General features: G+C 33.2%; 1 protein-coding gene across 1 annotated transcript in view; it reads left to right on the forward strand.

Annotated features, from left to right (window-relative positions):
• The window catches only part of LOC149806285 (uncharacterized), a 478,750-nt gene that overhangs the window by 187,393 nt on the left and 275,815 nt on the right, over window positions 1-15,542 (forward strand). The window contains exons 25-28 of the mRNA XM_089935589.1: window positions 3,998-4,093; window positions 4,529-4,738; window positions 9,960-10,194; window positions 14,116-14,203. Of these exons, the coding sequence (XP_089791715.1) occupies window positions 3,998-4,093; window positions 4,529-4,738; window positions 9,960-10,194; window positions 14,116-14,203 (629 nt within the window). The remainder of the gene's footprint in view (window positions 1-3,997; window positions 4,094-4,528; window positions 4,739-9,959; window positions 10,195-14,115; window positions 14,204-15,542) is intronic.

A 15,542-nucleotide genomic window follows, 5' to 3' on the forward strand; every position in this document is an offset into this window, starting at 1 on the left:
AGGTGCATTTCTGATGTGAAATCATGGATGACATGTAACAAGCTGCAAATGAATGATGATAAGACTGAGGCCATTCTGATCACTACACAATGACTTTCTCATTCACATATTTTACCTCAAACAATAAATATCTGCAATGCCAACATTGAATTCACAAAATCAGTATGAAACCTAGGTGTTACTCTGGACAGTACTCTCACATTGCACCAACATGTCATGAACATATGCAAGGCTGCATATCTTGAGCTGAGACGCATCAGCTCAGTTCGCAAATGTCTTTCAGTTGATGCCACTAAAACACTTGTGTGTTCATTAGTACTTTCAAGACGGACTATTGTAACTCAATTCTGTCTGGTTCATCTCAATATCTGCTCCAGAAACTTCAAAAAGTTCAAAACACAGCTGCTTGGATCATCCTTAGAGTACCACAATCAGAGCACACCTTCCCACTGCTCTGTACCCTACACTGGCTATCCATTTGATCCAGAATCAAACACAAAATTTGTTCTCTGTGCTACATTTCACTATCAGACTCTAGTCCACCATACCTATCCGAACTCACCCATGTGTATTCACGAGCAAGAAACTTACGCTCCTCTTCTGACAATCGTATACTCATTATTCCCACTATGAAAACAAAGTCATATGGACAGTGTTCTTTTGCATACCAGGGCCCAGCAACGTGGAATGAACTTAGATACAAAGACACAGTGATCATATTCAAGAGGGCTCTCAAAACTCAATTATTTCAACTGCAAGAACGAACTGAAAGACTTAATAATGTTTCCTACCTTAAATATTCTCAGCATGTTTTTTCATGTTTTCTAATTTCATAGTGTTTGTTTTTGTAATCATATCATTATATGGTTTTTTTTCATCTTATAGGTGTTGTGTAATGTTGTAAAGTGCTTAGCTTCTAAAGATTAGGCACTATACAATGTCCTCATGATTATTATTATTATTATTATTATTATTATTATTATTATGTCTGTATAAGTATATTTGTGCATAATGATAATGGTGAAATTTGGGGTTGGGACATGGATTATGTCTGTATAGGTATATTTGTTTATAATGATAGGAGTGGGATTTGGGGTTGGGAACATGGATTATATTTGTATAAGTATATTTGTTTATAATGTTAGGGGTGGGATTTGGTGTTGGGGACATAGATTATAGAAGTAGAAGTATATTTGTTTATGATCATAGGGGTGGGATTTGGGTTGGAGACATGGCTTATGTATGTATAAGTATATTTTTTATAATGACTGGGGTGGGATGGGGGGTTGGGGATATGGATTATGTTTGTATAAGTATATTTGTTTATAATGATATGGGTGGTATTTGGGATTGTGAACATGAATTATGTCCATATAAGTATATTAGTTTAAAATGACGGGTGGGATTTGGGGTTGGGGACATGAGTATATTTGCTTAGAATTATAAGGGTGTGATTTGGGGTTGGGGACATGGATTATGTCTGTATAAGTATATTTGTTTATAATGATAGGGGTGGGATTTGGGGTTGAGGACATGGGTTATGTCTGTATAAGTTTATATGTTTATAATGATAAGGGTGGGATTTGGGGTTGGGGACATGGATTATGTCTGTATAAGTATATTTGTTTAAAATAATAGGGATTGGATTTGGGATTGGGGGCATGGATTATGTCCTTATAAGTATATTTGTTTATAATGATAAAGGTGGGATTTGGGGTTGGGAACATAAATTAAGTCTGTATAAGTATATTTGTTTAAAATGACTGGGGTGGGATTTGTGGTTGGGGAAATGGATTATGTTTGTATAAGTATATTTGCTTAGAATGAAAAGGGTGGGATTCGGGGTTGGGGACATGGATTATGTCTGTATAAGTATTATGTTTAAGATGACTGGGTTGGGATTTGTGGTTGGGGAAATGGATTATGTCCGTATAAGCATATTTGTTTAAAATGATGGGTGGGATTTGGGGTTGGGAAGTGATTATGTCTGTATATTGTATAATTCCTTAAAATGAATGGGGTGGGATTTGGTGTTGGGGAAATGGATTATGTCCATATAAGTATACTTGTTAAAAATGACTGGGGTGGGGTTTTGGGGTTGGGGACATGATTATGTCTCTACAATTATATTTGCTTGGAATGATTGAAAATGGAGTGGGTGGACATGGATTATACACTAATGAAGTATATTTGTTTGGAATTAATAGAAAGGAGTTTGGGAAGGGGCATTATATCTGTATATAAGGAAATGTTTTTAAATAATTGGGGTGGATTTGAGGGTTGGGGGCATTGAGCAAAACCAGACATACACATATATATAAACAGGTAAATAGTTAGGTTGAAAGGTTTGAAAAATAGCACAAATTTTAAGTAAGAGAAACAGCAATACATAGACTCTGAGATGTTTATACCTTGAAATAAAAAGTAAACAACCAATAGCAATATTCTAGCCAGGGAAACTCATTAATCCACAATGATTTTTACAGTACATCTGGTCATGTTTGTTTAAAAACGGTACATTAGAGCTAGAAACTTTATCAAGTTTCCATTTTTTGCATAGATTGCATACTAATCTCATCGGGTACATTGGCAATAATGGAATCTAGAGTCTTTATAATGATCTATTTATAGTCACAACTGAAGGATTGACAAATACTTTATCCATTTACTTAACAGTTATTATCTAGTGACCTTGAAATCAGTGATTTTCATGAGAATATTTGACAAGCCAACTTTTGAGTTGATAACATTTAGCTGTTTGTTGAGCAGTAAGTATGTACTGGTCTAGAGTAATTATCATTGAAACTGCAGATCATAAATACTACTTGTGGGTTCAGCATATTGATCACATTTTATATGAAATCCACCTGCTGGTTAATCATTACAGACAAGTGCATTTTATGTCCAAAACACAAGTCAAAGGAATCTCACAAGTTATATTATTAACAGTTAATATTGAGCCTTTGCTGTGGACTAATGGATTGTTCTGGAGTTAGCAAGCTCACAAACTGCATCAGGCTAGGTTAGAACCTGAAAGTCATTTAATTACAGATACTTAGAAATATTATATAACTCATATGTTAGAATAGAATACATATATATATATATATATATATATATATATATATATATATATATATATATATATATATATATATATATATTCCTTACTTGTCAAAACTTGTTTTAATTAGCAGCTTTTCACATTATCATGTCTATGCAAGAAATCGCAGAATTGACCTTGACATTTACCGGTACTATGAGATGAAAATGACATATTTGATGACAAGAAAATTGTGGCTGAAGAGTGTGATACATGTAAACACTAAAAATGGTGCTGATATAAGTGCCATGACAAGATTGGAGGAATTGTAGAACATAAAGCATAACTAACTGAACACAAGTTTGAGTTCATCCTGGAAGTTGGGCAGTTGGATTTGTGAATCCCTGAGAAGTCATTTAAAAGATATATTTAGCTGAGATGATCATAAATAGAGACTAATTTATGTCCAGATAGATATGTAATATTCTTGTAGCCACACCTTGAGTTTCTTGTCTTTAAAGGTTACCTCATTGTCTATGAAGAGAAGAATAAAATCTGTTTTCAGCACCTTTTTCACTGATTCTTGTATGTACACCTTATCTAGAAGAGTATAATGTTATGGTAAATATGTCTGAATTCATGGGACTTGTAACATTGTTATACCTCAATACATGTATGCCCTTTGAACATATTGCATATCCAACAAGATGTGGGCACTTAAATATTGATGATAATGACTTTTGTGATTACAGTGCACAAGTGTCACATAGCATTCAGAACATTCATTTAGTACTAAATCAGATAAATAAACATTTATTAGTAACTGTATTAGATCAAATAAAAACTAATTAATAGTTGGTAGCTCAAAATTTAAAGTTTTCCATTTTTTTGGTGATCAGTAAATTGAAACTTTAGTCGATGACAAACTTCATCTAGCTTCCTTGTACCTTTCAGATGCAACATATCCACTTGGACAGTATGATGCCATCTTTGTGGCCAAAGATGAAAGTGGAAATTATCAGGATTGCCGATTTCCAATTTATGTCAAATGTAAGTTATGCTTAGTTAAAGAAACAGTGATGTTTGTCATAATAATTCAATATCAGATAAAGCAAATTTTGAACATCCAAACTATAATGGCATTTTCCTCAATGCCAATGCTGTGGCATTTTCCTCAATGCCAATGCTATGGCATGTTGTTAAATGCTCTTATGAATACATAATTGGTGTGAAACAGTAAGAAATTTGGTGGGCAGGAAAGAAAACTATGTATTGGATGTGAAGACATTGTGCATCTTTTTATATTTTACAAATATGCAGTTTTTTCATGAAGAAGCTTCTTTTCCTACAAATCCAAAAGCCATGTCTATTGTATCACTTACATTGTAATACAGGCATCTTCATTTTCCATGACGATGGTTGGGTAATTCTCATTTGTGTTTTGCTTCGCTGGCTTAAAGGAATGAATATAAACTTGCATTCCAGACTATGAGAACTGTACATTACCACAGACAGATGCTAATTTAATAAAGTACAAGTACAACGGGATGGAAGTGGACAGCATCTTTGCATTGAATTGCACAAATACTAGTTATGGACCTACAGCAGCCTTACCTAGGTATATTCCTTGTGGTGTCCTGGGAGTATACGATGCTAAGAATCCGTACATGGACAGAGTTCTGCCCTCCTGTGGATGTGAGTAACATAAAACACGTACAAATTAACAACCTGATTCTTTCTTGTCAGTAGGCTTGAAAATAGAACCCTCTATTTGTCAGAAGAAAATCAGGAGCTAAAGGGCTATAAGCTTTAAACAGCTTTGCTGCTTTCAAATTCACAGTGTTTTAATACAAAATACATTAAAATTACAACATTGGTTGTTTAAACTTAGGAAAGTAATATTTTTTCATTGTGAATTCAAAAGATTTGCATAATTTTTAAAAAATGAATTCAGTGCAATTATAGGTTCTTATTAAAGTCATAGATTTGTGTTTGCTGGTGTTTAGATAGTAGAAAAGAATGTTAGAGATGCCATGACACCAATGGAAGCCATTTACAGGATAAATCCTCCATTTGTACTGCAGAAAATACAACCATGCCAAAATCTTTCATCAATCTTGAAAATTCATAAATATCAAAGTTCATCATCTATCTGCACAGTACCAGAAATGCTATTTTGAAACCTCTCAAATAACAAAGTTCATCATCTTCCTCCAAATTTCTATACAGTATCAGAAACACATTTAAACTTATTCAAGAAGAATACAGTTGCTTTAACTGGCATGTTGATAATTTTCTCCTTATTAATTTTGTTTTAAACGAAAGTAATGCCATCCTTAACTAAAGGTGCAATCAATTCTTACGTAATTGTATCATACTGGAAGCAAATGATATTCAATTCAGAATCCTGATTGGCAGTTTTTACCAATTTTTATGCAGTTGCTGTTCTTATATTCATTCTGGTATTCTGACATAAATCTAATGAGGATGACAAGTAATTTGTTTCTGAAAATCTAGTGGTATTCTAAACTTGTTTTAATGCAAGTTTTTCATGCATCAAAATCACCTAATTGTCAACTTTCCATTCTCATGCTTTATTGAATCCCTTTTGTCTTAAAGGTCACCGACCATTACTCTTACATTTTTCTTTTTACATTAGATTTTCATTACATGATTAAAAGTAGTTATACTTGCACAAAAAGAACAAAAATAATAATAGGTGTAAAGAAAAAATAATAATATAATTACTCAGACTAGACGTATCCAACGCTGTTTCTTCCCCTTAGCTACGATTTCTCACCTATAGAGGAGACCAACTAGAAATGACGTACATTTATCCCCACAAGACAAAGTACATGCTTCTTCTTGTCCAAAAATAAAACACTGTAAGCTATGGATATGGAACAGTTAGATGGAAATATTGAAAACTGATTTACTGCTCAGCCTTATATCGATATGAGTGCATGATGCACTAGATTGTGTCGCGTTCAGAACTGTTCCATTGTTTCAATTTATTTTCAAAATTCTCATTAATACAAGTAAAAAGGAATTAGTGCTGGTTTCCTATGTCAGCCAACCTTGTAAAAGAAAAAGAAATTGGCACATTTAAAAGAATTCATAGAACCAAAGTTGGGTTCCTTATGTCGGCTGACTTCATTTAAAAAAAAATAATTGGCACACTTAAAAGAATCCAAAGTCAGTTTCTGGGGTTGGCTTGCTCTGTAATAAAGTAACTTTTGTATTTAATATCCACTTGGCGAGTTTAAGCAATGAGTTTATTGCTCGCTTCCAGTTGTGTTTATTCATCACCTGGGATTCTGTTTGTTTGTCATATATAATCATAATTGATGTTTTTAGGGTGAATAGTATACACAGCAATAACTTGCTTTAAGAATACTTTTGTAACCCATGCTAGTAAAAAGATTATCATTTGTACTCACAGTGAATGTACATGTATTTTAAATAATGATTTTTATTTGTGAGATACCGTCTTATAGTTAACCTGGGTACAATACAATCTTGGTCATTTTGCACCTTATAATATATTATGCATGAATGGCAAACAAATAGAATCACCAGAGTGGTATTTCATAGTAAACTGCCAAGTCAGAAGTCACAGTAGTAGGGAACTATACTAACTGTTGATACATCATCAAACAAGATTTTTTTTTTCAAAAACTAGCAACATTCATTTTGTGAGACAATTGTCTATGTCGAAACTCAATTTTTGTATTGTTCAGTTTGTACAATATTGATGTCGTGATTTCGTTAAGTAGGAATAATTTTCATACCTTTTAATTTTTATTCTGTATTTGATTCAAAAGACATAATTAACATGATAATACAAAGGAGGCCAGTTTTTATTCAGTGCAATAATACCACAAATACTAACACAAATCAATTATTAAAACAAGGCACTTAATTAGGTTCTCAGAGAAACGCTTGTGGACATAGCTGTTATGGTAGATTGACGCATTTGACATTTAAATACACATTGCATTTATGACGATTATACTTATGAAGAACTAAAAGATAGAAATAAAACACAAATTTCACTTAATAAAAATCATTTAATTGGCATTTGGAAAGAATGCTATTTGGAAAGAAAATGAAACCAGTCAGGTGACTTATTAAAAACTGATAATTTCAAAATGTTGATTAAAATTTCCAGGTCCTATCTACCGTTTATGAGCTTAAGACAAGCAATATATCAACATTTCAGCTATCAGTTTTGATCGTGATTTTGTTCAAGTTGAATAAATAGGGCTTCATTGTGTGGGGGGGGTATTTTCTGATTTTAAAAATGGGATCCACACCTGACACCAGGTTATAAGCGGGTTCGTGTGTTATCAGGGCGCGAGTTATTGAGGAAGTGGTGTACTATGTCATTGTCTGAATTGACAATAATTCCAATTAATGTTTCTATAAAGAATATTATTCAAGAGCATTTTGTATTTCCAGTGGATAATAATTTGAATAAATCCACTCAGAATTCTGAACACTGCAATAAGAATTATTCTGCTAAAGATGTTAAATGCAAGAATTATTTATTTCTATTTAAATTAGATTATAAAATCCTCTACTTGACCTAAGTCACAATTAGCATTTCCTGGAAATATTCTGTCACTCAATGGAATTTTCCATTCAAGAATATTCTAAGATGTCATTAAGGTAAAATCTGCTACTAAAATTGTAATAAAGATTGCAGAAAATATCAGGTACATTAGGTTATTCCATGGAGGAATTCCAGTGTTCTATACTCAGACTAATATAAATTTATTTACATTAACAGTGATCTGAATTCATAATCAACAATCATTGGAGAATATTAGCTATGTATTCTGTGGTTTGCAAAATCAGTGATCTTGATTTTGGACAAAGTCAACTAAACACATTAACCCTTGAGCCAAACAGCTAGGCAGTCCGCTGCAGCATACTTGCAAGAGATCACCTAGAGCAGTGTTAGCCTTTCCAGTGCCTGTATCCCTGAGACTAGCTGACAGCAATTGGCTTGTGGATTTTTATAGAGGGGGCTACTTGCAATAAAATTGTTATTATTTTATTTGTATTCATTTAATTAAGCTGAAATTTGGCACGGCAGTTCTCAGTAAACTTACATAATGGTATAAATTTCATGCTACATGCAGAAATAAAACTAATGCATGATGGTGAAAACAAATGATATACTTGCCACTTTGCTTCTCTTACTGTGAATAATCCATAAAATCCATTATGAGTTCACACAGAATTATTAACACCATCACCACATGAAATAATTATATTTTATGTACACAGAAATTCCACTTGTCGTCTCTTGTAAACTGAACATCCTGTGAATACTGTACACAAATGGGCATATTTTACTTGCTCTTTACTGGCCTTTCTTCCTTAGAACTCTCACTGAAAATTTTGAAACTAATAAGACACTTAACAAACCTTTAACTATGAACACTCATGTTAACAACATATATTTCCCAAACATTTATTTAACGATTATTCAAAAGAAATTAAATTCATTTGCATCAGGGTCTAAATCCGTTGCTGGTCCTTTGTATAGCCTCTTGTCAATGTGTGTTTTATCATTTATGATCATCGATCAGCTCTACTTTCATTTTCTTCTTCTTCTTCTTCATCAGTCTCATTCTCATCACTACCGCTGTTATTTCCAGTAGCTTTTTCGATGTCACTATCAATCTGGTCTGATTAAAATCCAGAAAATTCTCTTTCAGAATCTGTCAAGTAAAAGTCTGCTCCCAGTGGCTGATTCTCGTCAATTTGCATCATTTTCAGATATATATATTTTCACTATTTCTGCTGCCATCAAAGTCAATTTTTTCCCCCTCCATTCAGCAATGTTCACTCTATGTAAGCTACAATTTTATTGGTTAAACTGCTTGTATAATTAGGAAATGGCTTCAAATCAACCAATGGTTTGTGCCGATTTCACTCATCGTGCGAGATACAGGCCTAGACAAATACTGCCTCGCAAACTCAGTGCTTGGGATACAAGCTATGTAAACTCAGCCACGTTAGCAAGGCACGCGGGAGATCAGGGAGGAAAAGTAAGAGTATTCTCGTCGCCAGGGGTTAATGTGTTAATACTTATGTATATAGCATAATCATGAGAGAAAACACTAATAATACAAATTCAGTATACATAACTCTCTCTCTCTCTCTCTCTCTCTCTCTCTCTCTCTATATATATATATATATATATATATATATATATATATATATATATATTGCATAGGAAAGAAGATAAATAAAAAATCATACCAACATTAATATATCAAGTAGGTTCACCCAAGTTTACTTTCTCCTCTTTATTTTTAATATGTGTGTGAATTTACAGTCACAATCTATTATAGGTCAGCTGACCAGATGAGTGATATCAGGACCACCTGGACCTCTTGTCTTTTTTTGGCTGTAAGGTCCACTCTTAAAACTATATTAATGAGGTCTGTCTCATAAGATTATATTGATGAGGTCTGTCATATAGATTATATTGATGAGGCCTGTCATATAAGTTTATATTGATGAGGTCTGTCATATAAGATTATATTGATGAGGTCTGTCATATAAGTTTATATTGATGAGGTCTGTCATATAAGATTATATTGATGAGGTCTGTCATATAGATTATATTGATGAGGCCTGTCATATAAGTTTATATTGATGAGGTCTGTCATATAGATTATATTGATGAGGCCTGTCATATAAGTTTATATTGATGAGGTCTGTCATATAAGATTATATTGATGAGGTCTGTCATATAAGATTTCATTGATGAGGTCTGTCATATAAGATTATATTAATGAGGTCTGTCATATAAGATTATATTGTTAAGGTCTGTCACATAACATTATAGTGTTGAGGTCTGTCACAGCAGAGAGCTTGATATGTTTTTTCTTTTCAGATAAAGCCATGAATAATTATCAGATTGATGTACAAATGCAGTATCAGCTCCAAGCACAGTGTTCTGATTTGTTTCTGTCCTCACTAATTATAAGCATAAAGAAGAAATTTAATGATACAACAACCAATGGTATCATCCGTCAATTCTGTGATGGATCTGATTGTCCCAATATCATTGTGACTGGAAATTGTACAAATGTAAATGCTGTCATTGCTATACAGATTTATTTGAATAGGTAAGTAAAAAAACTTTTTGTGTGTGTTTTATTCTTTCTGTCTGGATGTTCAGATTGTAAAGTTCAAGTTGGATTTTATTGACTCTATCTAGGATTCATAGTGGTTTTGCATTATTTTCCTTACAACAGTCTGACATGTATACTTTGTAATCAGATTCATTAAAATGTTAGGACATAATTATCTGCAAAAAACACCTATCTTTAGATTTAGAATACATTAGATCACGGTATGCATTGCCTAATATGTGTTTTCATTAAGATTCCCTTACAGGTAAAACATATACTGTAGGTAAATGAATATTCATTACTTATGATTATTCACTTTACTTATATGTTACTTATATGTGACATTTAGGTGAATGATTTGGATCTTGTATGCCAATTAGGTATTTTACTTATAAATGAAGTTCACTGACTTACAGATAAAATGTGATTCTTTTACTTGCAACACTTACAGGTCATGTATAATTAACATATCAGTGAAGGGGGCAGTTCACTAATACATCATTTAGAGATGAAATATTCATTCTTTACTTGCTACACATAGATGTGAGATAATTCATAACTAAATTCAATAAATGAAGGTTTCAAAAATACTGCTTCGTACCCACCCCAATAAATTGTGTCCTTATATAAATGCAGATCAGTGTAAAATAATTTTACATATGAAATGGCTACCTGTAAGTTCTGACCTTATGCAAATCTCATACATTTCCATTTTAATGACATTTGTGAAATGATTCAAAGCTATTGCCAGCTGATTTGAATCACATTTGAAACAGCTTGCTTGAAATCAGAGTGTTACTGAAATCAAGCAAATAAGTGATAGCCTTAAAGGTGATTTATTCCTCGTGTACAATTTTTCTTTGAAATATATGTTTTGTGAAGAATCTGTAATTATCAAGTTAGCCTCTATAGCCAAATCGGAATGCATGTTTCAACTCAGTGTAGTTTTCTTTCAGAATCCTCGGGCCATTCTGCATTAGCTGGTAAATGAAGGCTGTCCAAAGTTCATTTAGCATCATGTGAATCCTAGAATATTTTTACATACCACATAAAACTTGTATGCACAAAGAGCATTATAAATAATTGCCATTGGGAACAAGTTGCTGTAACATAATTCCATAAATGCAGACCACAGTGGTTTAAATTTTGGAAATGGAAGCATGGACGAGTCAAAATTATGACTATGGTTGAAATTTCAGAAATGGAAGCATGGACGAGTCGAAATTATGATAGCATTTGTCCCAAAATTCTTTTAGACTCAGGAGTTTTACTTGCAGTTGATCTTTTAGATGTCAAATATGTTTTCAGTGTCCAACAGTGACATATTCGAGTGGCCAAGTGGTCTAAAGTGCTCTCTGTTACAGATCATTGCCATCTCACGTCTGTCTGTGTGGGTTCGAGTCTTGGATATGGCCAGTGTGGGTATGTGAGAAAGCTTGCAATAGCTTCTCATGGGTCAGTGGTTCTTTCCAGGGTTTTCCTGGGTTCTTCCTCCACCATTAATACTGGCCGCCATGTATAGCCTATCGTGTGCTGAAAAATGGCGTTAAACTACACAACACCAACACCAAAAAATTCTTTTCAAAGATTTAGAATATACACAGTTGAATTTTTGCTGCAAAATAATATTGTTTTAAATGAAATTAAAGAAAATAATGTATTTCTGGATACCGAAAACTCCTTGTTTGCAAGGTATTACAATGTGTGTTTGTGTAATGGTATGTTCACTGTATTCCACTTGTTTACACATACACACACAAACATGCACAGAATTCTTAATATTTGCTTTGACATTTAAGATTTATCAAAGTTGCAAGTTTTATTTAAATGTTTTAGTCTCTTTTGAAATATTAAATTATTATTAAATAAAAATATATGATGAAAATATTTGGGGTTTGTTGTTGATACAACGCGTTAAATTTGGGTTGATTATGTAGCATCACTGTTGAACTTGGGTTGATTATAGTAGCATCATTATTGAACTTGGGTTGATCATAGTAGCATCACTGTTGAACTTGGATTGATCATAGTAGCATCACTGTTGAACTTGAGTTGATCATAGTAGCATCACTGTTGAACTTGGGTTGATCATAGTAGCATCACTGTTGAACTTGAGTTGATCATAGTAGCATCACTGTTGAACTTGGGTTGATTATAGTAGCATCATTGTTGAACTTGGATTGATCATAGTAGCATCACTGTTGAACTTGGGTTGATCATAGTAGCATCACTGTTGAACTTGAGTTGATCATAGTAGCATCACTGTTGAACTTGGGTTGAATATAGTAGCATCACTGTTGAACTTGGCTTGATTATGTTAGCACCATTGTTGAACTTGGGTTGATCATAGTAGCATCACTGTTGAACTTGAGTTGATCATAGCATCACTGTTGAACTTGGGTTGAATATAGTAGCATCACTGTTGAACTTGGCTTGATTATGTTAGCACCATTGTTGAACTTGGGTTGATCATAGTAGCATCACTGTTGAACTTGGATTGATCATAGTAGCATCACTGTTGAACTTGAGTTGATCATAGTAGCATCACTGTTGAACTTGGGTTGATTATAGTAGCATCATTGTTGAACTTGGATTGATCATAGTAGCATCACTGTTGAACTTGGATTGATCATAGTAGCATCACTGTTGAACTTGAGTTGATCATAGTAGCATCACTGTTGAACTTGGGTTGAATATAGTAGCATCACTGTTGAACTTGGCTTGATTATGTTAGCACCATTGTTGAACTTGGATTCTATTTTGCAGGCTTATACCTCCAGTAAATGACTTACCTGTCACTTAGAAGTGACATTTAAGCATGGACCAATAGTAATTGCACTTGTACTGTCCTTGTACAGTCAAACATTTAATTTTTTTACATATGCAAGCATAAGTAACTCATAAGTGATCTGTAAATCCTGTAGAGTCAAACTTTTAAGTCAAAATAGGTTATTTCCATAAGAATGCTGACATGATCAAGCATGATTTTTGCCAAAATGTACAGAGTTATAACACTTGATGAACTTGAAACTTTGCACTGCAGTTTCCACTCAGTAACGTTTGGAAGAACTGAAACCAGATTTACAAAATGTGAGTTTTGACATTATAAACCCCAGATCTAGTCTGATTTTCATCATTTTCTAGTAAAGTTATATGGAATTTTGCCCTCAGTTTGAACTAGAACTTAGTCTTTCAGAACTTTTAATGGAGTACTGGGATCAAAACCAAATTTGGTATGTAGTTTTATAATTAGAAATTTGTGGCTTCCTGAGGAAAGGCACGTCCATATTGCAAGGACACATTTACAGTTCACTGGACATGTTTACAGTTTTACATCATCTATTTTATATTCTTTTGGAAGAATTGAACATCATTTATTTTGTAGGAGTACATATGTATTGTTGTTTAAGTGTTTATCCTCAGTGTGTGTGTGTGTGTTTCTGTGTGATTTGGATTTTTAATGTAGCTTTAACAATTTTTCAGTCATATTGCTAATTTGTCTGCAGTGTGGCAGTTTATAGTGATGTCTAGCACTGGGACATCATGTTGCAGATATGTAGTATGATGTCCCACCCAGTCACATTATCCTGACACCAGGCCGACCAGTCCTAACACTGACCTCTTAATACTGAATGCCAAGCAAGGCAGCTGTTGGTGCCATTTTTAATAAGTCTTTGGTATGACTCAGCCAGGGATCGAACCCATGATCTCCCACAAGACGGACGCTTGGACCACTAGGCCACCAGAGCAGTCTCCTCTCTAAGTTTATGCACTTTGTTACTTTTGCATTTTCAGAACTTAACCTTTTATCATTGCTATATATATCCAGGACTATTCTGATCAGCTGTTAAAGCCTCTCTGTTCATACATTTCTTTTTGCCATGCAATAACACAAAGTGCATTGTTACATTACAGAGGTTTCATATCATCTGGTCAAGTGAACTATACATTGACTGAAGCTACAAGAATTATAGTACTGGTGGAAAGAAAATTTATTTTTCCAGTAAGTTACATATTATTACTTAAATGTCTTAACTCATGATCTTTCTTTCTTTTTTATTTATCCCTTCATTTAATTATTTCTTTATTTCTTTATTTATACAGTACAATTGTTTGCTGATAGAGGTTTACATAAAATAGGCGAGAAGTATATATGTACCATGGTATATCCCTGTACCAGAGAAGCATTTGTGAACTATGGTATATCCCTGTATCAGAGAAGCATATATGTACCATGGTTCATCCCGTACCAGAGAAGCATACATGTACCATGGTATATCCCTCTACCAGAGAAGCATTTGTGTATCATGGTTTGTCCCTGTACCAGAGAAGTATATATGCACCATGATATGTCCCTGTACCAGAAGGTTTTTATGATACAAATCTGAAGACAAGAGAACCTAAATAAATTGACCTTTGACCTTTAAAATAGGAACAGATGTACTACACAATTCCTTTTATTGATATATTGTTATACCAGGTTTTATCCCTTCATCTATGGCTCAAAAATTATATGGGCAGGAAATTGTAACACCAAGATACTGACCTGGAAGTCCTCATTGTGGTACACAATTCAATTGCCAACGATGACATGTTCTCATTCCAACTTGTATCACGTATTCTCAACAGCGCTAATTTTATAGAATGGACAAGAAATTTTGATGGAAAACTTAATTTACTGTATGTAAAAGTGTATGTACTAATTGTAAGTGATGCAAAGAAATATAATATAATACCTTCTGTTTAATAGATGATTGATGATGTCAAAGCTGCACACATTGAAATTAATGTTATTGCTAATTATTATTTCATTGTTATGACATCACATCATGTTTTACCAGAGAAATGTGTTTTTTTTTATTTAAAAAATCATCTTTAATTAAAATTGTTACATTTTTACACCATACATTTATGGAATACCAATATGCCTTCCTATTGGAGATGTGATAATACAGTATAACAATGAACCAATGAAACCTACATTGCTTTGAAAATATTGCGCAGAATAAAAACTGTCACGTTATGCAGTTTTCTATTGATATTGGCATTATCTGTTTCATTTATACAGAATTATATGGGAAATTCTTGACCAAATACATAAATTCACCTATTCATTTGGTCAAGAAGTTTTTCTTAATTTGGAAAAGTAAGATGTAACTGTTTGGACCAGTACACGTAGTTTATGCATTTTTATCAATAAGTAATGTAAGTCTGAATAATTTTCATGTACTTAATTGCGATAATTTTGGACTTCTGGTTACTTCCTTTACTTTGCTTCACTTCTCTGGACTTAACAAAACTTGACTTAAAATATCAGTACTCTGGAAATTTGCCAGCAATTG

This window comes from Sinohyriopsis cumingii, chromosome 2 (assembly GCF_028554795.1).
Source record: "Sinohyriopsis cumingii isolate HCF-2022 chromosome 2, ASM2855479v2, whole genome shotgun sequence".
Classification (NCBI taxonomy): Eukaryota; Metazoa; Mollusca; class Bivalvia; order Unionida; family Unionidae; genus Sinohyriopsis; species Sinohyriopsis cumingii.